Genomic DNA, 26,284 nt, shown 5'->3' on the forward strand with positions numbered 1-26,284 from the left:
CAGCCCCGAGCGGCCCCGGAACCCTTGTGAGCCGCCGCCGCTTCCCGGCGGGCCCGTTCGGCCGCTGCACGCGCGCCGCGGTTCCCTGCGCGGGGATTGGCCGGCGGCCCGGCGGGGGCGGCTGCTATTGGGCGGAGCGGGCGCGGTCCGCGGGGTTGCGGCGCCCCCCGGCGGGGCAGGGGCAGGGCCGGGCCGGGCGGTCTCCGCCGCTCCCCCCCCACCCCGCCCCGCCCGCTGGTTTGGTGTCGCTCGGCCCCGGCCCCGGCCCCGGCCCCGGCCCTGGCCGCTGCTGTGGGGACGCTCACGGGCAGCGGGTGTCCGCGGCGGCGAGGGGAGCCCTCGGCGTCTCCGCCCTGCCATCGGGAGGGGCCGGTGGCCCCGGCCATGCCGCCCGCCAAGGCTGGCGATAAGGGGGCCTTGGTGCTGCAGTGCGAGTGGGAAGCGTGCACCTACGTGGCCTCGAAGATGGAGGAGTTTTGCGAGCATGTGGCCCAGCACCTGCAGCAGCACCTTCCTGGGGAGCACCGGGACGAGGTGGACCCTCTCGGTAAGGAGCTAGCAGCCTCATCCGTGGCGGCTCGTGAGCCCCCTCTCTTCTCTGAGACGTTTCGTTGTGAAAGAATCCTCCCTGAGGAGAGAGGCGCTGCCGGCTGCGGGACTGGAATCTCATGAAAAAAGCCGTGGTGGTTCTCTGTCTGTGGGAACTTGAGCTTTACTTGGAGAGTTTCCATCAGACCATTATGGGCTGTATATCTCCTGTTTGTGTTGCAGAGGAATACACGTGTTTGTGGCAGGAATGCGGTTTCTGTTCCCCGGAGAGCTCAGCTGACCTCATTCGCCACGTCTATTTCCACTGCTACCACACCAAGCTGAAGCAGTGGGGGCTGCGGGCCCTGCAGAGCCAGTCAGATGTGAGCCATTGCCAGCTGGACTTCCAGAGCCGCAATATCATCCCTGAGATCCAGGAGAACTTCCTGTGTCTGTGGGAGTACTGTGAGGTGAGAACAAGGGACCCAGTTTTGCTTTCCTGTGTGTTATCTGTAACCCGTAACATCCAAGGGAAGGAGAGCTGCTTTTGTCCTGCAGCTCACCTGCATGCCTGACTGTTGGCTGTGTTTGTACCTGTGTGAAAGCGTCTGTTGTGTTCTGGCTGAGGCCAGCTCGTGCTGACCTCTTCACCCTGTTCTGTCTGTCCTTGCTCCCCAACAGAGATCATTTGATAATCCCGAGTGGTTCTATCGGCACGTGGAGGATCACAGCTTCTGTTCGGAGTACAAGGCAGCAGGGAAGGAGAATCACGTGGTCCTCTGTGGCTGGAAAGGTTAGTGAGTACATGCAAAGCCTCTGTAGAGAGCTTTGCACGGGGCTGGTTTGCAAACGTTGTACAGCAGAACTCTGCATTCCTTGGCAGGGTTTCAGGAAGCCTCCTGAACTTCAAAAATACGTGTGCACAGTCCTAACGTTGAAATGTTCCTGTAGAATTTCTTTCAAGGGATCCAGTTGAGTGCTTAATGTTGGACTTCTCATTTATATTTAATTAGTATCTGGAAGGAAAGGCTCCGCTTTATTTTTTTCAATAAATTCTCTCTCCTGTGCTTCTGCAGTTGCCTTAGCCTCTTGCAGTGGTGGGGCGCTCAGGGCAGTAGTACATTAATGACCTCATCCTGCTGCGACCCTGCTCTGTGGGCTTTTTGGAGCAGGGAGTTGATCCTTGCTTGTCAAAGCAGAAGCAAGGAGCCTGCCTTTCAGTCACATTGTGGATCACGGCCCATCTGTGAAGGTTCTTAATGGCATTTTGTTGTTTGTGTTTAGACTGCGATTGCACCTTTAAGGGGCGCTGCAAACTGCGGGAGCACTTGCGCAGCCACACACAGGAGAAGGTGGTGGCCTGTCCTACCTGTGGGGGGATGTTTGCCAACAACACCAAGTTCTTTGACCACATCCGCCGTCAGACTGCACTGGACCGTAAGCTCCTGCGGGCTGGAGAGGAGTGGGCTGTGAGCAGTCCTCTGGCCGAGCCATTTGGTTTGCTAGAGCTGGCTGTTCTCTGTGAGCAAAGGGCACGGGTGTGCTTAGGAACAGCCTGGCATCTCTGGTGACTGGGAACTCAGACACTGATGAATCTCTGAGAAGTGTCTTCTTGCAGAGGCAGGAGAGTTGGAGGCTGACAGGGCCACACAGGGCTCACACTGCTGCAGCCAGAGCTGTTTGTCCTGTAGGGACCCAGGACTGAAGTCAAATGCAGCAGCTGGGCGCTTGCTGCAGCACTGGGATTTGCTTGTTGAGTTCACTTCTGCTGTGCTGGTGATGTGTGTGGTGGTTGCTCCCCAGTTCCTGCAGTGGCAGCTTAAGGAGGTTGTGTGAAGGGAAGGCAGATTGGTCTTTGCAAGTGGTTAGTTGCTCGTTTGGCTTTGTAGTCAGTGTCTGCTAACTGCTTGGAGAGAAGGGTTTCCAGCTCCACTGTAACTACCTCTTTTTCTCACTTGCTGCTCTTTGTGCTGTTCTCTCTGCTTCGATCTCTTTTCTCATCACCCCCACCCCTTTCTCCCTGGCCCTGATGCTGCAGAGCAGAGGTTTCAATGTTCTCACTGCTCCAAGAGGTTTGCCACAGAGAGGCTGCTCCGTGACCATATGAGGAACCATGGTGAGTAAAGGCTTCTCCCAACTGAGGCTCTGAAGAGTGTGTGCTCTCCCCTGGTTTGTGGTAACGTTTTCCACCCATTCTTTTTCACAGTGAACCATTACAAGTGCCCTCTGTGTGACATGACCTGCCCGCTGCCCTCCTCCCTGCGCAATCACATTCGTTTTCGGCACAGTGAGGAGCGGCCATTCAAGTGTGACTACTGTGACTACAGGTGAAGACCAGGGCTTTCTGTCTTTCCAGACTGGTGACAGGGAAGCACCCAGAGGCACGTGTGTGTGCACAAGTGATCAGTGTTCAACTTCGTTCCCTTATCATTTCCTTTTAGCTGCAAGAATCTCATTGACTTGAGGAAACATCTGGACACGCACAGCAAAGAGCCAGCTTATCGCTGTGAGTTTGAGGCTTGCAGCTTCACTGCTCGTTCCCTCTGCTCCATCAAACTGCACTACCGGAAAGTTCATGAGGTAGGAAGGGAGCAGAGGGCTGTTCTGCTGTGTACTCTCTCTCAATAAGGCTGAGAACCTCTAAGTACAACATGCTGTATAGAAGCAAGAGGAAAAAAGCTGAAGTCCTGTGAAGTGCCCCAGGCTGACCAGGGCTGTAGGAATGTGAGGTTGGGTTGCATTCCTCTCTTACTGCTGCAATAATACGTGTCATGTCAGTCTTCTTGGAGAACCTGATTCCTCCTTCTATGCATGTGCGTGGGTACCAGGCCCTCTAATCAGGCTCATGGGGTATTCACATCCATCTCTTTGCCCTTCAGGGTGACTCACAGCCCCGGTACAAGTGCCATGTCTGTGACAAGTGCTTCACACGTGGAAACAACCTCACTGTCCACCTCAGGAAGAAACACCAGTTCAAATGGCCCTCAGGGCATCCTCGCTTCAGGTACTGCCCATCTTTAGCTCCTCGCTTTTTCCTCTCTAGTGCAAGAGACATCTGGAGCTGCATCCTATGTTGTGTTGGAACAGAGAGCTGGCAGTGCAGGGGCTCTGATGTTTGCGTGTAATGTGCTCAAGACCCATTTCCCAGTGGCTGGAAGGCACTGGGCAGCAAGCATTTGGTGAGATCTGGCACAGTGACAGAGCAGTGCTGGTTGACAGCTCCAGCAGTAGGTCAGAGATTCAGGGGCAAGGGCAGCAGTGGTACCTCACAGCTGCATCTGGTAGGATGCCTCTGAGCTTGGCAGGGGCCAGGTCCATGTGCCCGACTCTAGAAGGAGCTGCTGCAGATCAGTCTCTTGACAGATGCTTCAGCTGCATCCTGTCTAGGAAGTTCCAAGGAGTTTCCAGAGCCTAAAAGCCGAGAGGGAAAGAGGATGGACTTCAGATGCTCCCAGTGAAACAGAGTGGTGGAAGGAGACAGGCTTGGGAGATCATAAGGGCCTGACAGAAAGCTCAGAAGCTGCAACAGGGATGTGCTTTTAGGGGTGGGGGTTGAAGGGTTTTTGTTTTGCCCGGTATCGTCTATGTAGCACTGGGCATTGGAACCTAGAATGTAGTGCCCCTTTCTTGGCTGCTGCTTCAGGCTGCTACCTGTCTGTTGGGAAGGGGCCACAGTGTGACTGGCTCCATCACCCCTGCTTATCTCTGCTCAGGTACAAGGAACATGAGGATGGCTACATGAGGCTGCAGCTGGTGCGTTACGAGAGCGTGGAGCTGACAGAGCAACTACTGAAGGACCGAGAGAAGCAGGGGGAGGCACTGGATGGCTCAACTGAGTGTGTGGTGCTGTCTGAGGGTGAGGGCAACCTTCAGGGCATCATTCTGGAGGCCTCGGCAGAGGCCCCACTGGTGGAGAACAGTATTGCTGAGCTGCAAGTGGCTCCGCTGCGCCCGACCCCTTGCTCTGCTGACAGCCCTGAGCCAGCTCGGCTGAGTGCCCTCCCAGGAGCAGCACTGTCATCGGAGCAAGAATCCAGCACTCCAGCCAACCCCATCATCCGTGTCGTGAACCGGACCAACGAGCATGGGGAGAGCGAGACTGTGTATTATGTCATGGCCAGCACATCCTCTGAGGAGCAGGTGGCAGCACCTGGTGGGCTGGCTATGGAGATGGAGGAGAATGTCATGGACCGTCTGCAGAAGACGGCTGAGGAGCTGGGCATCCAGATTGTGTGAGGTGCTCACCTGCCTCTCTGCACGAGGAAAACTTAGGCCTCCATGAGATGTGGGGGAGGGTGGGAAGTGCTTGGGGTAGAGAGCTTGTCTTCACCTACCCGCAGCTGGCTAGCTTTCCCCTCTGCTGCCCCAGCCTCACTGACTGCCAGTTCTGGTCAGCGTGGGAAGGGGGGAGGGACAGGTCTCTCAGTTGTGGATCGAGTGATCTGAGCGGGAAAGATCTGTGTGCTTCTTTCAGAGATTAGGGACTAGCAAGCCTCTCCCAGCCTTCGAAGAAGTTTGACCCTAGCCTGACACAGGCCTTCCCCTCCTGGTCACTCACTGGTGACGTGGTCTCTGCTGCTGTGCAGCTAAGTTGTCAACCCTTGCAGAGCCTCGTCCTCTGCTATGATCTCTCCAGACAGGATGGTGTGCTGAGCAGGTGTTGCGTCTGAAGCCTCTTCCCTGGGGAGACGTGTGGCCCTCAGAAGGGGCCACATCCATACTTTGTTCTCCAAGGCATGACATGCTCTACTTCTGCCTTCGTCAGCACGTCTCTGCACATCATCTTTCCTAGGTCATTCAGCTGGTGCTGTTGGTGGTTGCACCACTGATCCCATCGTCCTGCACCAATCTCTGGGAGGAGAGGGCTGGAGGTGCTGTCCCTTGCAGGCTACTGCTGCCCTGCAGCCCTGGGGGATTGGAAGCTTCTTATTACTTTTGTCCTTCCCTAGGTTTCCTCCCCACATTGGGGTTTGGGCTCCTGGTTGGGCAAAGTGTACTTTGGCAAGACAAATAAAAGTCAGACTGCCAGGGCAACCGGTGTCTGGTGTCTGTTTCAGCCCCATGCCTGCCAGCTGTGGAATGTTGTGATGAGGGTGAGACGGAGTTGCCTAGAGCCTGCAGTGTGGGAGGTGGGCACTGAAGAGCTGCCAGGATCTCCTGACAGGTCCTGTGTACTGCCACTTGGTGCAGCTGGTGACTGTCTTGGAGAGTGCGTTGTTCCACATCCCCAGAGGTGGCACTGGAAGGCCAGCTTTAGCTCTGGCACTCTTGTTCCCTGCTGTCCTAATGTGGGTTTGATTTTTGCTGCCTCCTTCAGGGTGTGAATGTCAGCTGCCTGCAATGTCATTTTTTTGACTATAGTGAGTAGCTTGGGCTTGTGTGCAGAGCCAGTTTGCCCTTTGCTAAAGAAATTGGATGAAGACAGTGTGAAGCTGGTGTCCCTGGAGTGACACTCGGGCCCGCACTGCCTGGTGTGTGGAGGTGACGTGCCCAGATGGAGCCAGGGAGGTGCCCTGCTGATCTGAGCTGGACGCTGACTTTTTCCCCTTGCTTCCTTTCTCAAGCAGTTCAGCAAAAGCTGTTGGAATTCCGGGTTAATGGAGTAAATCACTGTATGCTAAACCCTTGGCCATCTGCTCACTTTCTAATTACAAACAGCGTGGGTATGATTTGTGACTGTGCCCTTGGGATGGGGTGATGAGAGCAGCCCCTTAGGCCTGCACCCCGGGTGAGGAGCATCATGCTTTGCAGTTGCCATGCACAGGCTGGGTAAGGCAGGTGGATGAAGTGGGCAGAGCTTCCTCCTGCAGGCTGTGTGGGAAGTTTTCCTGGTGCTGGATCTGTGCGTGAAGGACAGTGTGCACCCCAATGCCGCTTTCTCCTGGGATGTGCATGCGGAATGCATCCCGTGGGCTAGTGAAACACAGCTTAGGACCATGCACTGGGCACCTTGTGCTCAGGGTGAGGCAGAGCAGGAGGCAGCTGGCTGTCCCAGCAGTCCTGACAGCATGCACTGAAGGAGGATGCTGCTAGCTCTGGGGAGAGCTAGCCCCTGGGAGGGCTGTTGGCATGCAATGGGGCTGGGCCTTGCCCAGCTTTCCCAGCCCCTGCCTGGCCCTTGCTCCCTGGTAGTTGGCAGACCTAGGCCAAGGATACCTTCGAGAGAAGGGCCTCCTGCCAGATTTGCATTTGCAGCACTTCCAGTTTGGCCCTCTTTCCGATGTGTGGGCCTCAAGGCTCTGCTGTGGCTGCGCCTGCATTACCTTGGACTACGGTGCTCCTGCATGAGGTGAGTGCTAGGTGTTGGGAGCAGAGGCAAGGCTATGGTGGCTGGGAGGAGGTGTCACTTTAAACACAGGGTCCAGGGAGAGTAATCTGCCAGAGATTACCTGCTGGGGAGAGGATTGGCATTAAAGGGAATGTCTCCTCCCTTCCCCCATGTCCTACAGCAGCCCTTGTCCTCTGTGTATGGAAATCAAGTTCACTTTCTCCTGTGCAAGCAGAGGGGGAGCCTTTGATTTGAGGGGCTAGGGGGGGAGGGCAGAGTGTGCACTATGGGAGTGGGCATCTTCTTCCTTGCTGTGCTGGCCATGTTGGTCTTCTGCAAGGACCCATAAGGTAACAGGGTGTTTGGGGGAAGAGGGGCTTTAAGGGTGCCCCAGAGCTGCTGCTGGCACCTGGCTGGACTGGTCCTCCCCAGGTGGGAGCAAGACCTTTGTTGTGTCCCTGTGCCAAGGTGTGGCACAGGGAAAGTGGGAGCTGGCTTGCAGAAGAGCTTGGGGGTGCTAGCGAATGCGTTCCTGACCACAGCAGGGGTCAGGGGTGGGCTGGGAGAAGCCTTTGCTGGGCTTGTACCACCCCCCTGCGGGTCTCAGGGCTGGGGAGCTGATGGGAAGGGTGGTCCTCGGCCCCAGCCGAGCCCTGCTCTGCCTTGCTTCCCATGGCACCAGAAGACCTGGATACTTACTGGTCTGGCACAGAGCCTATCTGCTTGGAGGGCTGCACGGGGAAGCACAAGAAACTGAAGAGGAGCCGGTGTGGGAATGGCAGCTGCTGCTGGCTGGGCTACAAGTCCTTATGCAGAGGTACAGCATATCAGGGAAACTAGGGGGACCCTGGGAATGCCTGCAGGGCTTGGCACAGCCAGCCTGGGGAGGGCAGCTTTTGCGCCACACACATGTGCGTGGAGTCTCTCCAGCAGCCCCATCCTCAGGCCACACGGGGATGCAGCCTGGGGCATCCACACATCCCGCACAGCACCCTGGTCCTCTCCCAGAAGCCTCAGCCTTGTCTGGGTGCATCCCCTTGGGCTGCCCTTCTGCCAAGCAGCCTGCACAGGGTGCTAGCCCTGCACTGCCCTCAGGAACCTCCCTGTCCCCAGTGAACTGCGGGCGACCCGAAGCGGACTTCAACTTGGTGGTGTACAGCAATGACTGGTGGGTCGGCTCGGTGGTGCGGTACAGCTGTCGGCCTGGATTCCTACTCCTGGGGAACCCGGCCAGTGCCTGTCAGTCCAATGGCCGCTGGACCCCCAAGCCCACGTGCCTTCGTGAGTACCACTGGATGTCATGCTGAGCCCAAGGGGACACCCTGCCTGCATGGGGAGCTGGCGGGAGGGCTTCGGGGATGTTTCCACTCCCTCTTTTCCCCCAGTCAACTGTGGGAGGGCTGTCAGGCTGGTGGGCATCCTATGATGTACTCTGGCCCTGCTCTTGCAGGGATCTGCCTGCGAGGTCGGATCGAGATCAGCGAGTGGGACATTACCAGGAGGTGCTCTTCATCTTACAGCACCCAGGCCCACCTGGGAGCTTTCCTCAACCATGGCTGCATTAAGATCTCAGCCTGTGTTACTAAGCACTTGGGCTGGGCCCACTGGTTCCTGTGCTATGACATCTGCGAGTGTGACTGCCACGTCCCATGCAGTGAGTCCTGGTAGCAGCTGCCCACCTTTGATAAGGATCTCTCTCACTGTTTTGTGGGAGGGATTGACACTGTGAGCTGAGGGCTGCCAAACAGCTCAAAATCTGCTGCTCTTGCTCTCCTTACAGCTTCCTCTGGGTAGAGCTGGGCCATCCAGGGCTGTGGTCACCGGCCTCACGCCGAGGGAGGCTTCCACCCTGGATGTCTGCTTCCCTTTGCCACGTGTCTCCATTGCTGTCCTTCTTCCACAAGCTCCATCTGTCCCAAGGCTGTCATCTGAGAGGAGATGTTCTGGACTTGCTCTCTTGCAGGGCTACCTTCCTGCCTCGCCTCATCCCATGACTCTTCAGTGGCAGGGGATGCTTTGTGAGCAGCAAGCACTGGGGAGCTGCATGTGTTTCCTGGGGATGTTGGTGTCTTGGCCTCCATTTGCCTGGCTGCTTCCTCGGGGAGATAGCATGTGTGCCTGTGCCTGCTGCAGAAGTATCTATCCCATCTGTGCTGCAGGTTGTGATTTCTCCCTGCCAGGTATTTCCTGCACACGAGCCAGGCCCTGGGCTGAGAGGTAGATGTACCCTCTGTACTTGCTGCAGCCTTCAGGCAGAGCTGGAGTATAGGATCTGCCTGCTAACCCCATGCCATGGGCAGAGCTCTCAGGGCAGAGAAGCCTGGCCAGGGCTGCACCACCCATTGCTGGGGAATCAAGTGTTACAGTGGCACAAACTGCCCTACAGCCTTCCTAGGAGTGCTGGGACCAGAACAGTTAATGTGGGGGTGTGGGTGGGGGGGTGTGGGGGAAGGTCTCAGCTCCCAGGTGCAAAGCCTTTACCATGGTCTGATCTACACACTGGCTGCAGAGCATGATCCTTCCAGGGGTCTACAGTCTTGTCCTGAGAGCCCCTTTCCCCAGGGACTTCTCTCCCAGCAGCTTGGAGCCACAAAGAGGTAGCCAATACCCTACAGCCAAGATGGGTAAGGAAATATAACGGGAGTGTCTTGAGCACAACAGGGCTCTCTGGTCCTGTAGTTGGAGAAAAAGACCTGGACTCTGGGCCCCCAATGGCTCCTTCCAGGCACTTGAGAAGGTCGCTGGGGCTGTGGGCTCTCACTGCCTACCATAGGACCTGTTAGCCTGTGCACAGCTGCCATCAATCTGACCCTTGGCAGGAGCAGTCATCGTGGGCACTGCTGTAACCCTGTGCTATGCCATCTCTATTCTCAGGAGTGGGTTTCTGGCCAGGCTCCCTTCCCTAAACTCTTTGTTCTCCCCACTGGCCCTTCACTTATCACCAGGGCGATACTCAGTAGAGTGCATTCATGCTGATGCTGGTATCCAGCTTCATCTGGGAACAGACTTGTGCTCCTGGGGACTGCCCTGTTGTCTTCCTCTGAAGCAGCAATGGAAAAGCCAGAATTTTTATTCCCTGAGGAAAGGAGAAGGTAGTCTTGAGCGTATGTGATGGAATTGCCAGGGGAGCTAGAGGACCAGAAGCGCTGCAATGGGTAATTAAAAACATGTTTGCAGCTAATCACACAGGTTTTCCAGTCACACAAAGAGATTCTGCTTCCTGCTCTCTCCCTGGAGCACTGGACATACATGACAGAGCCAAGACAGGCTCCCTCTGCCACTGGTACTGTCCTGAACATGTGAGCCACTATGGGGACACAGCTGTGGTCAAGGCCACTGTAGGAAGGTCCTAGCCAGAGACCAGACGGATACTTAATGTGTCCATGGCACTGACCACCAAGCCTTTCTGGGCACTAGACTCCCATCCTTGCTGGCCTTCTACCTTGAAACTACTCCACAACAGGATGCTGCATCAGCTGCTGGTTGCTGTATGACCACCAGCTTGGTCTCAAGAGCTCCTGACCTATCCTCAGGCAGTTGAGAAGGAAGGGGCTTTAGCATCAATGGAGTTCACTCCCAGGCCCTGCTTGTGCCCACCTGCAGGGAAGCAGAGCTGTTTTGCACTGCCTTGAGGGCACCTGGGCTGAGACCTGCTAATGGTGAGTCTCATGGGGATGGGAGTTGGCATGATGAATGCGGAACAAAATTGATGGGTCCAGTGTGCCTTTTGCTCCATGAGGACATGACTTAAGACTTCCATGTGGAGCTTGGCTCCATGATTATCTCCTTGTGCCCTCCCTCTGCCGAGCTTGTGGGCTGTCTTGCCCCACAGTCTCTCCTATGACTGGATCCTGCATCCCCAAGGAGACAAATCATTGCCCAGCCCAAGGTTGACTGTGGGAGGGGAAAGCTTTCCTTGGCTCAACAGATGGTTTTTTAATTAATACTTCTGTTAGTGCCACTCATTTCCATATGTCTTTCATGTTTAAGTGCTGTGGTGGGTGAGAGGTGTGAGTAACAGTGAGGATGGAGCCAGGCACGGTGCTGCAGAGGGTGGAGGTGCAGGGGGAGGGCGGGTCCCACCTGATGAGCTGGGGAGGGAAGTGTGTGCTGGGGGTAAAGCCAGCACACCTGGTTCCCTGGGTGGGGGCACTCTCCTATCAAATCCCTCTGCAGCCAGCTGTAACCACACTAGCCCCAACTCTTGATGCCTGGTGTGGGCTTCCCAGACAGTGCTCTGCGTTGCAGCCCCGGTTTCACCCAGCTTGTGCCCCTGTTGGGGTGGCAGCACGGTGGTGTGACTCCTGTCCCAGGTCAGTGCAGAGCTGAGTGGGGGCAGAAGCATCCCTGGGCAGGAGTGGACTTAGAGGTTGTTGGGGGATTTAGGGGACGAGCTCTGCCTGCTCGCAGGGTTATGGGCTGAAGTGGCGATAGAGGGACCTGCTGTGGGCTCTGCCCCGTGTGTGAACAGGAGCAGGCAGTGGGGAGGGGTGCTGGGGGGGTTGGGGAGATAGGGCTGGTAAACCCCAGGCTTGTGCGCTGGGGATGCTCAGGGCCTTCTGGCTTGCGGGTAGAGGAAATAAGGCCGGTCCCTTTAAGAGGATTTTTCGCTGCCTGGCAGTGCAGCCTGCCTGAGCAGCCCATCCTGCCGCCCGACAGGCAGCAGCAGCGGGGACAAAGCTGGTGGAGAGGGGCACCGCCGAGCAGCCGGGCCCGGGAGGCTGTTATCTTCTGCTGGGCTGGGGTCGGAGAGTCCCGCTCCTGCGCTGCCCGCCCTCCGCCCAGCCCAGCCCAGCCCTGCGGAGGGATGAGGAGCAGACCCCGGGTAGGGACCCGCAGGGGCAGCGCCCAGCCTGGGTCCCGGCGCTGAGGACCGGCCGGCGGCCGCCGCGCCTTCTCCCTGCCCGGCCGGGCATCCCCAGCCCCCGCCGCGGGCATCGCCCCTTTGTTTGCGGAGGAGGGAGAGGCGGAGGGCGCTGCGGCGGCGGCAGGGGCAGGGGCACAGCCGCTGCCGGCGGGGAGAGGAGCCGCCGCGCCCGCAGCCTGCCAGGTGAGCCTGTGGGGGAAGAGCCTCTGGGCGCCCCTTCCCCAGGGAGCCCCCTGCCCTGCCCGGGAGGCTGGGGGGGGGGGGGGGGGGGGGGCCGGGGATGGAGGGGGGGCCGGCGCGGAGCCGGGATGAAGGAAGAACATCCTCGGCAAAGCTGCCTTCCCCACCCCTCGCCTTGGGGATGGACTAAGCCGCGGAGAGCGGCTTGCGGATTTAGCGCTCCTTGTAACGCCCAGCCGAAGGAGTCAAGGTGAGCCCGAGGGCGCTTTGTGCCTGGTGCCCCCCCCTCCCCCCCGAACCCTCGTTCCTGCACCCTGGGGCTGTGTGCCACGGCGGGGCCGTTGTGCTAAGCGTGTCCCAGACCTCCCGGCTGCTGAGAGTGGGGATCCCGCAGCCCTCCTTCCCACCTCTTCTTCCCCGGGGCTGGGGCTGGCCTTCTTCCAGCCCTGAAAGGGATCTGTCTGCAATGGGAAGAGGGCTGGGAAGATCTCGGTGCAGCTCCTTGCGAGGCAGGCTTCCTCTTTCAGGGGTTGTGTGTGTGTGCATTGCAGCTGTAGCAAGGAGCTGTCTGCAGCCTGCGCCTCAGCAAAATGTAGGTTAGCGAATCGTCAGGACCCTAGCCTTGGAGGCGAGATGGGTGCTGGGCCCAGCCTGCTCAGGCACAGCTCAGGCTCCTTTTGCTGGTGCTGTGGGGATGCCCAATCCCCTCCCAGTCTTTGGTGCTGCAGTGGGACCTGGGGTTAGTCTGTTTCCCACCCTGCTTGGTTTAATATCCACCCAGCACGGCAGAGAGTCCTCAAGCCAAGCGGAGACATGAAGAGCTTGGCTGTGCTGCAGCCGGCTGTAGGGAGGACTGCAGGCAGACGACCCTGCCTAGCAGGAGAGCGTTTGGGAAGGTGTGGGTGTTCGCATCATGCAATGTTAAGTGAAGTACTGGCCTGAGCTGAGGCTGTACTAGTAAGAGCCCAGAAGGTGAAATGAGCTGAGGGAGGCAGAGGACTGGTATTAGCAAGGCCCCTTCCCTGTTCTATTAAGTCTGTCCCAGCAAGCCCATGGGGATCCTGAGCACCAGCTGAGGGTCTAAGCTAGCCAGGACCACTCTGCCCCAGGAGCCTGGGTGAGGCATGGCATGCTTTGTCTGAGAAACTGGCTGGAATAGTCTGCTTGCTTGGGTCCCCATACCTGTGTCCCCCAGGCCCCAGCCAAGCCACGCAGCTCGGCCAGCAGTTAGAGGCATCCAGGCACAGCTGGGTGTCCCCCATTGAGGGCAGAACCTCAGCTCTCCTACCTCCCATCCTGCACCCACCACGGCAGACAGGAGCGGGGCAGGGAGCCCAGCAGCAGCAGGGCCAGGGGAGACGAACAATCTGCCAGCTCTGCTGCCAGAACTGGACCCAGCCGCAAGAGGTGCATGAATTATTGACTGTAGAACTGATCAGCTGCTCCTTGCCATGAGCCCCTTGGTGCAGGCTTGGCTGCCCTGGCCAGGTCCATCCTTCCGTCCAGCTGAGGGTACCAGATCACTGCTGGGCAATGTATCACAGGGTGGAGGGGGGGTAGTGAGGTCTGGAGCCAGCAGGAAAGGGTATGAGACGACTTGCTGTGGGCTGGTCCCTGGCCCTGAGAGGGGGGCCCACTGTGAATTGGTCCCTCTGCATTTCCTACAGAGCAGCAGGATGGCAGAGAAAGGTATCGATCCTGCGTGTGTCTCCATTGCCCTGGAGGACACGGTGTGCCACGCCAGCCCCCCAGATGCCCCGCTCCTCACCACTCACTTGAAGAAGGTGGAGAACCATATCACAGAGGCCCAGAGGTTTTCCCACCTCCCGAAGCGCTCAGCCGTCAACATTGAGTTCATTGACCTGTCCTACTCTGTGCGTGAAGGCTCGTGGTGGAGGAAGAGAGGTAGGAGCTGCCGGCTGGGGAAGGGCAGGGGAGGGGCCCTGCAGGGCTGTGGCACCGCTCTCCTGTTCTGTATGCCTTGATCTCACCCAGGTCCCCAGCATCTGCCTCTGTGCTGGATTTATCGCTTCCCTGCCAATTCCTTCTCCAAGCAGCCCCAGCCCCTGCAAGCATGGCGTGCCTCAGCTCTGCCTGCCTGGGGGAGCTTGCCTCAGTGCATGGCAGCAGGGTTGCACACAGGGAGCCACACCAGGAGCTGCTGGAGCCGCCTGCCCTGCTGTCCTCTGCAGCAGTGAGGGCTGTCTGGGTGGTCAGGCTGTTTGGCCCCGCGGCCTGTCTGAGTGCCAGCTGCTGTTTGTAGCTATGCTGTGGCTGGCTGTCCTCGCTGGGCACCCATGGGTGGAGGGCAGGCTTGTGTCCTGCAGCAGTTGCTTCGTACCTCTGCTGTGCAGTGCTGGAGGAAAGCAGATCGCATCACAGGTACACCACTGGCCAGGGCTGCATGGGGAAGATGGGGCAGATTTCCTGGTTTGGGGTGACAAGGATGAGTGAGTTTCCCCAGCACTGTTGTTTGGGGTATGATGGCTGTGTGTGACATGCTGACAGCAGGAGATCCCAAGGGGTGCCCCATCTCAGAGCCTGGCAAGGACAATGCGTGTGGTTTGCAGGGGATTTCCTCTCCAGCGGCTCCCGGTGCAGCTGAGGCCGTGGTCCCCTTTTCTGTGTGTGACTGGCCGAGAGCTCAGAGAGGGGAGAGGGGAGGCAGATGGAGACTGGTGGGTGGTAGTCTGCTTTAATTATCTCTCTCAGTTAATGGGATGCCAATCAGGCAGCCCCATGAGATGGAAGGGGAGCTGATCTGCAGAAGCTGGAAGAAGGCAGGGATGAGCGGGGGGCCTGAGGTGAACAGACTGAGTGCACAGGGCTACTCAGTGGGGTGCCCTGCCAGCCGGGAGCACCATATGAGGCATCTGACCCTGTCCCCAGGGCTCTCTAGCTAGGAAAACTGAGGCACTGAAAGATGGGACAACCTGACATCCTTCAGGATGAGGTCTGCCTGTTTGGGATGCTGAGAAACCATCCCAGGAAGAACCATGGCACAGCCATGGGTTCCCCGGGGCAAAATGTGCAGTAGCACCAGAAGTTCTGGGGACCAGCTGCTTGCCAGTGGGTCAGTGCCCTGCAGGGAGGGAGGGGGAGGGGGAAAGGCTCCGGCAGCTGGACCGGATAGGAGCATGCTGAGGGGTGCTGGGATCCTCGAGTGGCAGTGGGAGAGAGTCTCCTCTCTCCCAGGCCAGGCACAGGTGGAGGAGCTGGTGAGGACTTTGGCTATATCCCCCCCCCCGGACCCAGCCAGGCTGCCCCGTTCTGCTGAAGCAGGAGGTTACTGGCAGTCAATGAACGCAAGTAACCGCTGCGCAAGCTGCAGTGGCGCCGACGTGAGCAGCATGCGCGGTGCCGGAGCCGTGTGCGTGGTGCTGGGATGCGCCGGGGGGGGGCTGCTGGGCGTGCTCGCTCTGCTGTCGTCATGCATACCCCCTTGCCCTCCCCTCCCAGACCTTGCTGCCCCTCTGAGAGTGGGGCCCGTGTCCGGATGCAAGGCACCTGACTCTGAGGGGTGCAAAGGAGGAAGCAGGAGCTTGTGGTGCCAGACCACCCGTCCTGGGAATTGACAAGCCAGAGGGGCTGATGTCCTAGTGTGGTACAAGGACTGTGAGCTGGTCTTGTCCTGAGTCTTGCCCCAGCCTGTGAGCAGGAGCTGGGTGTGTTGCCCTTGCCCAACGCCAGCTACCAGCACAGGGTGCAGGGGGGCATATTTCTAGCAGGTGCTCAGACTTGGTCTGTGGTTCAGCATGGTCCTAGCATGCTGCATACAATTGCTCTCCTGCCAGGGCTGTGTTGTGGGAGCAGCTCCTGAGAGCCTGAGGCTGTGCCTGTTCCTTACTCCCAACACATCATGTTCCTTCTGCCAGAAAATGCTAATCAGCTGCGTTTAAAGCAGAGATAATTCCAGGTCTGATTAGCAGTGGCTGCTGCCGGGTGTCACAGCATGAATGCCAATGAAGGCAACAGCCGGGCATCCAGTGGGCTTGGGGACCCTGCCTGCCCCATGCTACCCTGCTTCTTGCTGCACCTCTCCACTGGCCCTAAGGGGCTGGGATCTGACAACATGCCTAGGGCCAATGTCACAGCCTGGTAAACTTCCTCAGCAGTTATGTGCCCTGACCCAGGCATTTCTCTGGTCTTTGCCACGATCCAGGGCATGTGCCTCTTTGGTGTTGGAAATCAGTGGGGTCAGCCAAGGAGCAGGGTCAGGAATCATGCTGAAAATGGCTGGGGCTATAGCCCTGGGGATGCTGATGGAGACAGTCTACAGGCACATGCAGCCCCTGGAACAACACGTGGAGGTCCTGAGGTCCCTCAGGTGCTGGGATGGTATCGCAGTCCCTGTAGCACTGCTGATCTGGAAAGCTGAACCCATTCTGCATTCTCCCTCCAGGGTACAAGACTCTCCTCAAATGCCTGTCAGGGAAGTTCTGCCAGCGGGAGCTCATTGGGATCATGGGGCCCTCAGGTGCTGGGAAGTCCACACTCATGAACATCCTGGCTGGCTACAGGTGAGACTAGGGGGAAGCCAGTGGGTGTTGGGATGCAGGGCTGGGGGCTCAGTGCTACATTTCCCCATGCATCTTTCCTTCAGGGAGACCGGCATGAAGGGCCAGATCCTGGTGAATGGCCGGCCACGGGACCTGCGTACCTTCCGCAAGATGTCCTGCTACATCATGCAGGACGACATGCTCCTGCCGCACCTCACCGTGCTGGAGGCTATGATGGTGAGCGATGCGGGAGCCAGGCAACCTGCTGGGCTCTGCGGGTCATCTTGTGGACTGTGTCCTCGGGCACTGAGCCCGCACTGACATCAGGCATTTCGAAGGCCTCTGGGACACAGGAACAGAATCCTGATGGTCTTGCTCCCTTCATCCTGAGCCACTGCTCCCAGCCCTTGGCTGGGTAAAGATGGGGCCGTGGTGCAGCCGATTCTGTTCCCAACATCTGACAGTCGTATCTCCCTGCCCATCCTCTCCCTGCAGGTCTCTGCTAACCTGAAGCTGAGTGAGAAGCAGGAGGTGAAGAAGGAGCTGGTAAGTGTGGAGGAAGGTGTGCTCAGGCCCCCTGAACTCTCCCTAAGACAGAGACAGTAGGGAAGGGAGGGCCCTGGTTGGACTAGGAATGCTGAGGGGCTCCCAGTGATGGAGGTCTGAAGGGAGGTGGCAGGGATGGGGTGAGGGTCCATGGGAGCCCATGGTGAATGAGGCTGTCTCACAGGTGAACGAGATCCTGACAGCCCTGGGACTGTTGGAGTGCTCCTACACACGCACCATCTCGCTGTCTGGGGGCCAGCGCAAGCGCCTGGCCATCGCCCTGGAGCTGGTGAACAACCCTCCAGTCATGTTCTTCGATGAGCCCACGAGGTGAGGCTGCAGGGCTGGGGCTCCCCAGCACTGCCTGCCCAGCTGGGCTTCCCCCGCTGGGGGACACTGGGGTGGCCAGCACCCTCTGGAACACAGCAGGGCTGCAAGACCCGAGGGTGGGATGTGACTGTGCCCACCAGGGCTCCAGGAGGGCTGGGGCATGGCAGGGCGCGGACTGCAAAGGGATGCTCTTCTTCATTGATCTGAGAGGAGGATGTGCACAAGGGGAGGCAAGCGGGGGCATCTTTAGGATGTACTTCTTCACCCTCTCAACTCTCCCCTTCTCTCTCTGCTGTCTCTTTCTCCTCCACCCCATCCTGTGTGGTCACAGCGGTCTGGACAGTGCCTCCTGCTTCCAGGTGGTTTCCCTGATGCGGTCCCTGGCTCAGGGTGGGCGCACCATCATCTGCACCATCCACCAGCCCAGCGCCAAGCTCTTTGAGATGTTCGACAAGGTTTGGGCTGGGCTAGGACACACGTTTCTTCAGGGGTGCAGGGTTCCTCTGGCCCCAAGACCCAGGAGAGAGGCCGTGGGGGGGATGGGCTGCAGGCATTTGACCTGGGGCTTGTGTGGCACACAGCCCTGATGGCCAGGGTCTGGCAAGGGTGCCCTGTGACACCCTAGGACAGGGAGGTGGGTAGGAGCAGGCAACAGTGCCCCTGGCTGCTCTGCACCTGCCATAATCCTGGCTTTTTTTTTGCAGCTGTACATCCTGAGCCAGGGCCAGTGCATCTTCAAAGGCATCGTGACAAACCTCATCCCCTATCTGAAGGGTCTTGGCCTCCACTGCCCCACATACCACAACCCTGCTGACTTCAGTGAGTGCCCCTGCCCAAGCTGGGGCTGTGGTGGGGAGCAGAGGGTGGCAAGGTCCAAATGCACTGCCAAAGCTCTAGGGGCTGCCCAATGTTCCCCTGGGTTGCCCAGGGAGCAGGGATGCCCATGCTCTTCCCATCAGGTGCTGCTGGCTGGGCAGTACTGCCTTGTGGTGCAGCATCACAGGGTGGGAGCTGTGCGGCGCTCCCACCCCCCTGCCCCACGGGGTCATGGTCTGGGCAGGCTAAGAAAAGAGATGGCAAAGGCTGTCTCAGCACCTCTCAGGGCTCCTGTCTTCCTCCACAGTTATCGAGGTGGCCTCAGGAGAGTACGGGGACCTCAACCCCGTCCTATTCCGCGCTGTCCAGAATGGCATGTGTACCATGGCTGAAAAGAAGAGCAGCCCTGACAAGGCAGATCCATCGTGCCCGGCACACTGTGTGACAGTAAGTGGGGATGAGAGAGGAGCTTCCTGTGGTGATGGGGAGTGGCAGGTAATGGGGTGCCCACCCAGGGACCCCTCAGTCCCCCCTGACCCACAGTGCATGGGTATCCTAGAGTGTTGTGAGATCCCTAGAGCTCCTTGGACATGGTGGGGAGCATGGAGATGTTCAGCCAGCCTCTGCTTGTCTTGAGCAACAGCTCTGTGCTTGCAGCTGGCAGTGCCTGTTCTTATCAGAGGTGCTCACAGGGGGCAGCCGGGGAGCGTTTGGGTACCAACCCGCTAGGGAGCCTGTGGTGTGAACTTGTCCTGTGTCCCTGACTTGCCTGTGGTCTTGCAGGACGTGGACCACATCGAGAGCCACACGTTTGCTACCAGCACTTCAACTCAGTTCTGCATCCTCTTCAAGAGAACCTTTATCTGCATCCTAAGGGACACGGTGAGGGCAGGGGAGGCTGGGCCAGGGCTGAGGGGATGGGGCCTGTCAGTCACTGGGGGAGGTAAAGACAGGAGCTGAATCGGGGCTGGAGTGCTGGTTGCCCTTGAGGAGCTGGCAGGCTGTCCTCTGCTCCCCTGGGCTGCTCAGGGGATGCAGCCCCGCCTTTCTGAGCCCCTGTATCCTCTGCCCACAGGTGCTGACCCACCTACGGTTCATGTCCCACATCTGCATTGGGGTGCTGATCGGGCTGCTCTACCTGCACATTGGCAACGATGCAGGCAAAGTCTTCAACAACACCGGCTTTCTCTTCTTCTCCATGCTCTTCCTTATGTTTGCTGCTCTGATGCCCACCATCCTCACCTGTAAGGATCTCCTTCCCCCGACATCCACTCACTGCTCCTAACCCTTGGGGCAGAGGGGTTGCTCTAGCTGTGTGGGAGTGTGTCTGCTGGGTGGTGTATGGTGGAGCCAGGTGAATTGGGCAAAAAGGGGGAAATAAGAAAGAAGAGGATAATGATTCAAAGAGGGGGAAATCTTTAGCTTAAGTGTATTGCAGTTTTGCCCTTTATTGTGTTTGGCTGTAATGCACTTGCTGGCTCAAAGCAGAATGCTGGAATTTTTTTTGGTTGAGAAAATGTCTGTAAAGCTGCATTTTCAGCTGCTTCATCTGTCTCTCAGTTCCTCCAAGAGTTTGCCTAAAAACCCCCAACCAAGCTGACTTTTCTATGCAGAAAGTTCCCACATCAGCCACTGAGTTTTTTCCCTGGTGAAGACTTGAGCGCTCACTTGTGGTGCAAGCAGGAGGCTGCCTGGTGTGCTGTGCTAGGGCAGCATCACACCTGCCTGCACCAGAGGAGGTGGGAGTAGGGGCTGGAGCAGCACGGGCCAGGGTACTGGCTGGCTGCTGACTCCTCATTTCCATGCAGTTCCCCAGGAGATGTCTGTGTTCCTGCGAGAGCACTTGAACTACTGGTACAGCCTGAAAGCCTATTATCTGGCAAAGACCATGGCAGATGTGCCCTTCCAGGTGAGCTTTTGGCTGGACTAAAGCGTGGCTCCGATGCTGACACGCCTTCCTTGGCACAGCAAATTGCCCAGTTACTCCAATACCCCAGGCTGGACTTTGAGGGGTCCCTGCAGCCCTCCATCTCCCAGGGAGGATCTGTGGGGTGAGGATATCCATGGGTCCATCAGAGCAGTCTTTTTGCTTTCCCCCACTCCAGGTGATTTGCCCCATCGCGTACTGCAGCATTGTATACTGGATGACGGGCCAGCCACCCGAAGCCATGCGCTTCCTCCTCTTCTCTGCCCTGGCCACAGCCACAGCCCTGGTGGCCCAGTCCCTCGGGCTTCTCATTGGAGCTGCTTCCACTTCCCTCCAGGTCAGACGGGGCCCCAGATTTGCCCGTTATGTGGAAATGGGAGGAGAGTTGCAGGGGATCCCACGACAAGGAGGGATGGAGGGAATCCTTGCCCATAGGCAGGCATGTGAGTGCCACAGGCGGTGTGCCTGTGGACAGAGACATGACACCCAGTGGCCTCTGTTCTCCAGGTGGCCACCTTTGTGGGACCCGTCACTGCCATCCCCGTCCTGCTCTTCTCGGGCTTCTTTGTCAGCTTCAAGACCATCCCCACCTACCTTCAGTGGAGCTCCTATGTCTCCTATGTCAGGTGGGACCCTGCACTCTGGCCAGAAGCTTCCTGCCCTGGGATCCCATGGGCTGGGGAGAGAATGGGGCTGACTGGGGCATGCGGTGACTCTCGTGGTGTGCTCTGCCCTAGGTATGGCTTTGAGGGCGTCATTCTCACCATCTATGCCATGGAGCGTGAGGACCTGGAGTGCCTCGAGGACTTCTGCCCTTTCCAAAAACCCATCAAGATCCTGCAGGAGCTGGACGTGGAGGAGGCCAAGCTCTACCTGGACTTCCTCATCTTGGGCATCTTCTTTATCATCCTGCGGCTCCTGGCTTACCTGGTCCTCAGGTACAAAGTCAAATCAGAGAGATAAAGGGGCCATGGGGCCCCGGTGCCGTTCTTGGGCCTGGCCTGCTGTGAGAGACGTTCTACAGATGGACACAGTGCTCCTAGCAGGTCATGGACCATGGCGGAGGTGTTGGTAGGTGCCAGCCAGGCCTGGCTCAGTCGAGAAGGGTTTTGAGACATCTCGGAACTGTTTTAACGTTTCCACACACTCTTCATTTAAAAAGTTTTGTACAGCCCTGGTATGTGCCACTCTCCCCCAGGACTGCCAAACCCCGTGGAGCTTGGGTCCCCTCTTGCCACCCCTGCCCAGCACTTCTCCACCAAACACATTGGGACACCGGGGACAGTCCCAGGGAAGCGGCTGTCTGCTGAGCAAGGCCGAGAGGAGCCGGCTGCTCTGGGCAGGAGGGGAGCAGTGCCCTGGGGCTGGCTGAGCTGAAGCTGGGAGGAGGCAACTGCTGAGCGCGGATTGGTAACACAGCACATCACCCTGTTGCTCGTCCTGGCCAGCAGCATGTGTGTCAGTGATAGGAAGAGCCCAAACATGCAGTAGACAAGTTGCACAAGGCTTTAGTGTTTCCTGTCACTGTAGCCACAGAAATTACTGCATCCCCTTTTTATTTCTGCACAAATCCTCCTTTTTTTTTTTTTTTCCTTTTCTTTTTTTTTTTTTTTTTTTTTTGTTTAAACCCCACTGCTTCTCAGTCTATATGGAAGAAAAAGGGAGCCATCAGACAAAAGAGGACTTGGGGATCTGTCTCAGACTTCTGCTCAGATGCCATCCTCAGAGATGGGATCAAACTTGGGGATGTGGAAGGCTCTGTGGGAATGGGACAGTATTCTCAGACCTTAGGGCGTCTCACGTTCAGTCCCTGTTGTCTTTGGCATCTGAGCCAAGAGGATAAAATCGGCCAACATGGAGAGAAGTGACTGGTCCCTTCAAGTGCTGCATGGAGCTGGGAGGATTTATGTTCCCACACCCTGCCAGGACCAATCAGCTGAAAAGCAAGGCTGAGCTCAGCCATGCCATCGCTGGAACCTCTACTGCAGGAGAAGAGCTGGCCCTGAGTCCTTCCCTTGTACCGTCTCGCTCCTCACCCCTCTTCCCTCAGCACAACTGTGGCTGTCTCAGCAGAACAGGGAAGATGAGCCTTGCTCAGCACTGGCTCTGCAAGGAGGGGATGCCAGCCCCTGGCCTCGTCACAGTGCAAACCTCTCAGGGTAACACTGTGCAGAAGGGGGTCCCAGCAGTGCCAGAACTGGAAAGCAGGTGAGATCTTGGAGCAGTTTGTTTGCTTTGGGTGACCCTGACACTGGGAAGGGCTTTGCACTTTGTGACTGGTATCGGGAAAAGGTCCCTTTTCGCAAGTGTCTCTAGTGGCTCCTCCAAAGTCACCTGCCTGTCTGCACCTCCCACAGAGGGAATGCATTTTGCACCTTGCTGGTTCTCCAAAGGAACAGAGCTGAAACTAGAGCTGGTGGGGCATCTGCACATGCTGCTGTGCCGGGAACACAGCATGCTGCCTAGCTGCGTAGCACAGGCCTGTCTCTGTGCGTGTGCTGACACTGGAGTCATGGGGCTGCACTGGTCACCCACACACGTGGGAACCCACTGCTTTTTAGTGAGCATGGACATGGGGAAGACAGCTCTACCCCATCCTGGCATGCTGGGCCCTGGCTCAAGTGAAGTCTGTGAGATGCTACACTCTCTGAGCAGCAGGGGATTGCAGGGTAAATGCCAGATTTCAGCAAAATCCTTGAGACTGTTCTTTGCTTTTACTGGCTTGTGTTGGGACTGCTCCATACAGCAGGGTCTGGCTGGCCTGCAGGTGGATGGCAAATGTGTGACAGCACTAGTGCTGGGTACTCAGCAAGGCTGGGTTTCTCCTGCTTGGACAGCATTGCTCCAAGGAGCTTGTAGCCATGGGGTTCTGCACAGAAGGTCTGGAAGCAGGATATGCCCTTGTGCCCTTTCTGTGATGAGCATTGGGGTTTTCCCTAGGGACTCTTGTCTGACTTACTGCCATCTCTCACAAATTTCCCCTCTGCTCCTGGATCTTCCTTCACTCCCAGCCCTGTGCCATGCTCTGCAAGGGAGCTGTGCCAGCCTGGGGGGCTGCAGCCTCGTGGGCACAAAGTTGCCAACGGCAGCTGCAGGGGCATGGTCTAGTGGGGAACGGTCCCCACATCTGCTCTGTCATGAGGTGGATGGATGGGCAGAGAGGCAGGAGGATAGTGGAGCTGTTGGCTGTCACCCATCTCCATCTCACTGTCTGTGGGGCTGACAGGACCGATGCCTCACTTCTGTCTTGCTCTTGGGCTGTGGCTAGTTAAGCCTTGCCTAGGGCAGAGCGTGCACTGCTGGGCTGAAGGTTTCCCCCTGGATGTATACCAAGATGGAAGGAGGTGCCAGTGGTGCAGCTTTGCACAGCTCCTGCCTCCTGCCCACTCCCTGGCAGAGGGGGCTCTCGTGGTGTGTCCTGCTTCCTGCACACTGGAGGCACTGCCATCCCCAGCGCTGTGTCCTGCTGCTGCCTGCACCCAGAACATGGTGCTTCCTGGGACAGCCCTGTGCCATCGCAGCCAGCACCACCGCCCCTCCCAGAAGGACCAGGACGAGATGGACAAGCAATGGCCCATGTGTGGAGCAGAGGGGGTTACCAGCAGGCACCTGTGACTGCCACTGCCGGTGTCCTCCATGCACAGGGATGCTGCAACAGAAGCCTTTGCTGGCCAGCCTCTGCTGCTTGCAGAGAAACTCCGCAGGACAGACTGCCCAAGCTCAGCATGGCTGGAGTGAGACTGCAGAGGCAGGTAGCTCCACAGGTGGCTGCTCAGACCAGCCTATCTGGGATTGGGGCCCTTGGCAGCACCCTCAGGATCTCCAGGACAGTTCAGCACAGCCTGAGCCTTCTGTGCCGGTGAGTGCACGAGCTGCAGGGTCCCAGCTGACCAGGTATGCGGCCACTGCAGGGCAGAGGGCCAGGGCAAGCCCTGGAGACGGAGGATGGCTGTGGCCCCAAGCTGGGCAAGGGCACTGGGGAGGGTGCGTTATGGGGCACGTGCCCCTCAACCCCAAGGCCAGGGCAGCAGGAGGCCTGAAGCGCCCCGGAGAAGCCAGCAAGTGAATGTGTTGGTATGAGTGAGGGACCTGGGCACCCCATGGCACAGAGGGCTTGGGTCTGGCAGACCCTGCCCCAGGCAGATGGTGCCTGATGAGTGAACTAAGCCAAGGTGCCAAAACAGGGCTATCCATTGCCCCTTTCCTCTCAGCAAGGACAATCCCAGAGGTGGTAGAAGGCACAGAGAAATGCAAAGGGACTGAGCACGTTTGCACTAAACCCTGCAAGCTGATATGGCTGGGCCAAGCACTCAGGATTTATTGCCCCCTTGCTGCCCAGATGGCCCCCTGCCCTGCAGGAGCAGGACAAGAGGGGTTGTCTGTACCTTGGCAGGGCAGAGGAATGGGGTTCAGCCACTCTAGGGGCCCTTAGTGAAGCAAGGCTTGGATGCTCCAGCCCCCTGGCTAGTGGACATCTCTTCAGGGCAAGCTAGGCACGGAGACGGGCTGGGGCGGGACCCCTTGGCAATAACACTGGTTGTTTTGTGGTGTGGGGCCAAGGATGCCCAGTCTGGGTCTTGCCTTGTCCTGAGTGGGTGGGGAGCATGCCATGACACGCAGCAGCAAGGATGCACTTTATCAGAGCAGGGGAGCAGGGGGTACTTCTGGCTGCAGGAATCCCACCAGGGAATGCGTCTGGATAATCATGAGGAGTGTGATGGAGGAGAGCAGGATTCTTCCCCCACACCTCCTCTCCCCTCCTGCCCTTTGCCTCCCGTTGCAATGCACTTTGAATGGATGAGGATGTGGTTCAGGCTCTGGCTCCAGCTCCCTGGGAGCACTGGTTGAACCTCAACCCACCTAAAAATGCTTCAGCCCCTTAGCCTGGCTCCTTCAGCCCACAGGCATGGTTGTATCAGGTACTGCCTGTCCCTCATGCGTGCTGTGAATGCAGACAGGCAAGCAAGTGGGGGTATGGCCTCTCACCTCCATGCATGTCCAGGCCATCTTTGTCACACGCACAAGAGCAAATGCATCGTCACTCGGCGGGTGCTAGGGTTTGCTGGAGAGGAGAGCGGGCTGGAACACGAAGGGGATGGGGCTTCTCCTAGGATTTCACCCCTCTCTCAAATCAGGCAATAAAACAGTGTTTCCTTCTCACTGTGTGTGGACATTCTTTGTCCTGTCCCTCTGCCATGGGAGCTTCTGATGCCACGGGCAGCCTGTGGCTGCCTGGGACCCCTGCATGCATCCCTGCTATGCTGGACTCTGTGGTTTTCCAGACTGCCATGTCCACATGTGCAGAGGAGGTTGCACGGTGGGGTGCATGTGTGATACAGGGCAGGCGTGGACCATGCAGAGAGGTGCAGCTGTTGAAACCCATGTTTCCACGTGACCAGAGGTGAGCTGCTTTTTTTTCCTGGGACCGTTTACCAAAATAAGATGCAGATAACAGCTCAAAGGCCAAGAGAGTCTGTTCATACAGTCGTAGCTCTGCTGTGGTAGCCATGTGTGGGTGGGATTTGCCTGGGTCCTTCTCCCTTGGTGAGAGGTGGCTGCAAAGCAGGGCCAGGGCACCACCACCCACAGCTGTAGCCTGGCAGGAACCAGGCAGGGCAAAGGTAAAGCCCCCCTGTCCCTGGGGGGGAGCACAGGGCTGCTGGCAGGGCCCTGCTGGCTCTTCAGGTGCTGCCATGCACACAGGTAAGTGCCCCACAGGGACAGGGTGCCCAGGTCCCAGCTTGCTGCTGGTGCTTGCCAGTAGCCAGAGGGCCCCAGGAACTGTTGAGCAGGTGGAGATGATGTGGCTTATTTCAGTCTTTCTGAGATGCCAGCTGTACTTGTTGGATTTCACACATCAATAAAACTTATATTTATAGTGTACTGCCTGGTTACCTTCCCTCCCTGAGTGGCCAGAGAGCATGCATGCGAGGGGAGATGTATGTGCCTGGGTAAACTGACTGACATCCCTGTGTTGGGGTGTGGAGGTGGGTGCTGAGGGGGCAGCATTGCAGGCAGGTGGCTGCACACATTGCTGGGGACTGGTGCGGAGTGTGTGCAAAGGTGTGCAAGGACATGTGTGTCTGTGTGGGCTATGTGCAGGCCTTTGGGGTGCGAGCGTGGCCTCTGGGGTTACCTGGGCATGAACCCTCTGCCCCAGCACCCCTGGGTCAGCAGTGCCTGGCTGGGGTGGGCCAGTGCTTCCTGGGACAGCACGCAGGAGCCGAGCAGGGTGCATGCAGCCCCACAGGCACTGCTGGATCTGGTCTCAGCACTGAGAGGGTAAGTCTGTATGTCTGTCTGTGTGTGTGAGTGTCTATGCA

General features: G+C 58.0%; 3 protein-coding genes across 4 annotated transcripts; all 3 read left to right on the forward strand.

Moving 5' to 3' along the window:
- Positions 1-217: 217 nt before the first annotated feature.
- On the forward strand, positions 218-5,562 carry LOC104365139 (histone H4 transcription factor). Its single transcript, XM_032998252.2, has 9 exons — positions 218-547; positions 772-998; positions 1,210-1,321; positions 1,813-1,965; positions 2,567-2,644; positions 2,735-2,855; positions 2,970-3,108; positions 3,408-3,532; positions 4,242-5,562. The coding sequence occupies exons 1-9, from the start codon at positions 385-387 to the stop codon at positions 4,762-4,764; spliced, it is 1,641 nt and encodes a 546-aa protein (XP_032854143.1). The 5' UTR covers positions 218-384; the 3' UTR covers positions 4,765-5,562.
- Positions 5,563-7,442: 1,880 nt separating this feature from the next.
- Positions 7,443-8,590, forward strand: LOC122154119 (complement receptor type 1-like). Its single transcript, XM_042800391.1, has 4 exons — positions 7,443-7,613; positions 7,910-8,077; positions 8,247-8,450; positions 8,577-8,590. Exons 1-4 carry the CDS (start codon positions 7,469-7,471, stop codon positions 8,588-8,590), a joined length of 531 nt encoding a protein of 176 aa, XP_042656325.1. The 5' UTR covers positions 7,443-7,468.
- A 3,085-nt stretch (positions 8,591-11,675) lies between these two features.
- On the forward strand, positions 11,676-25,844 carry ABCG4 (ATP binding cassette subfamily G member 4). 2 transcript variants are annotated; one of them, XM_032998223.2, is made up of 15 exons: positions 11,676-11,846; positions 13,511-13,748; positions 16,246-16,363; positions 16,447-16,579; positions 16,838-16,888; positions 17,073-17,218; positions 17,550-17,673; positions 17,923-18,037; positions 18,342-18,481; positions 18,818-18,916; positions 19,110-19,278; positions 19,843-19,943; positions 20,140-20,298; positions 20,469-20,587; positions 20,699-25,844. In XM_032998223.2, exons 2-15 carry the CDS (start codon positions 13,520-13,522, stop codon positions 20,922-20,924), a joined length of 1,929 nt encoding a protein of 642 aa, XP_032854114.1. In that variant the 5' UTR covers positions 11,676-11,846; positions 13,511-13,519; the 3' UTR covers positions 20,925-25,844. The 2 variants fall into 2 exon arrangements, with proteins under 2 accessions (XP_032854114.1, XP_032854115.1); XM_032998224.2 differs by lacking the exon at positions 11,676-11,846 and adding an exon at positions 11,953-12,093.
- The last annotated feature ends 440 nt before the right edge of the window (positions 25,845-26,284 follow it).

Source organism: Tyto alba, unplaced genomic scaffold (genome assembly GCF_018691265.1).
Source record: "Tyto alba isolate M040663 unplaced genomic scaffold, T.alba_DEE_v4.0 Super-Scaffold_32, whole genome shotgun sequence".
In the NCBI taxonomy this organism is placed as follows: Eukaryota; Metazoa; Chordata; class Aves; order Strigiformes; family Tytonidae; genus Tyto; species Tyto alba.

Bases quoted from the DNA above. Each gene is read 5' to 3' on its own strand.
- LOC104365139 (XM_032998252.2), top strand. From the start codon at position 385: ATGCCGCCCGCCAAGGCTGGCGATAAGGGGGCCTTGGTGCTGCAGTGC. The intron at 548-771 runs GTAAGGAGCTAG...TTTGTGTTGCAG, and splicing joins GGACGAGGTGGACCCTCTCG to AGGAATACACGTGTTTGTGG. The intron at 1,322-1,812 runs GTTAGTGAGTAC...GTTTGTGTTTAG, and splicing joins GGTCCTCTGTGGCTGGAAAG to ACTGCGATTGCACCTTTAAG.
- ABCG4 (XM_032998223.2), top strand. From the start codon at position 13,520: ATGGCAGAGAAAGGTATCGATCCTGCGTGTGTCTCCATTGCCCTGGAG. The intron at 19,279-19,842 runs GTAAGGATCTCC...ATTTCCATGCAG, and splicing joins GATGCCCACCATCCTCACCT to TTCCCCAGGAGATGTCTGTG. The intron at 20,588-20,698 runs GTGGGACCCTGC...GCTCTGCCCTAG, and splicing joins TCCTATGTCTCCTATGTCAG to GTATGGCTTTGAGGGCGTCA.
- LOC122154119 (XM_042800391.1), top strand. From the start codon at position 7,469: ATGGCACCAGAAGACCTGGATACTTACTGGTCTGGCACAGAGCCTATC. The intron at 7,614-7,909 runs GTACAGCATATC...CCCTGTCCCCAG, and splicing joins CTACAAGTCCTTATGCAGAG to TGAACTGCGGGCGACCCGAA. The intron at 8,078-8,246 runs GTGAGTACCACT...CTGCTCTTGCAG, and splicing joins CCCCAAGCCCACGTGCCTTC to GGATCTGCCTGCGAGGTCGG.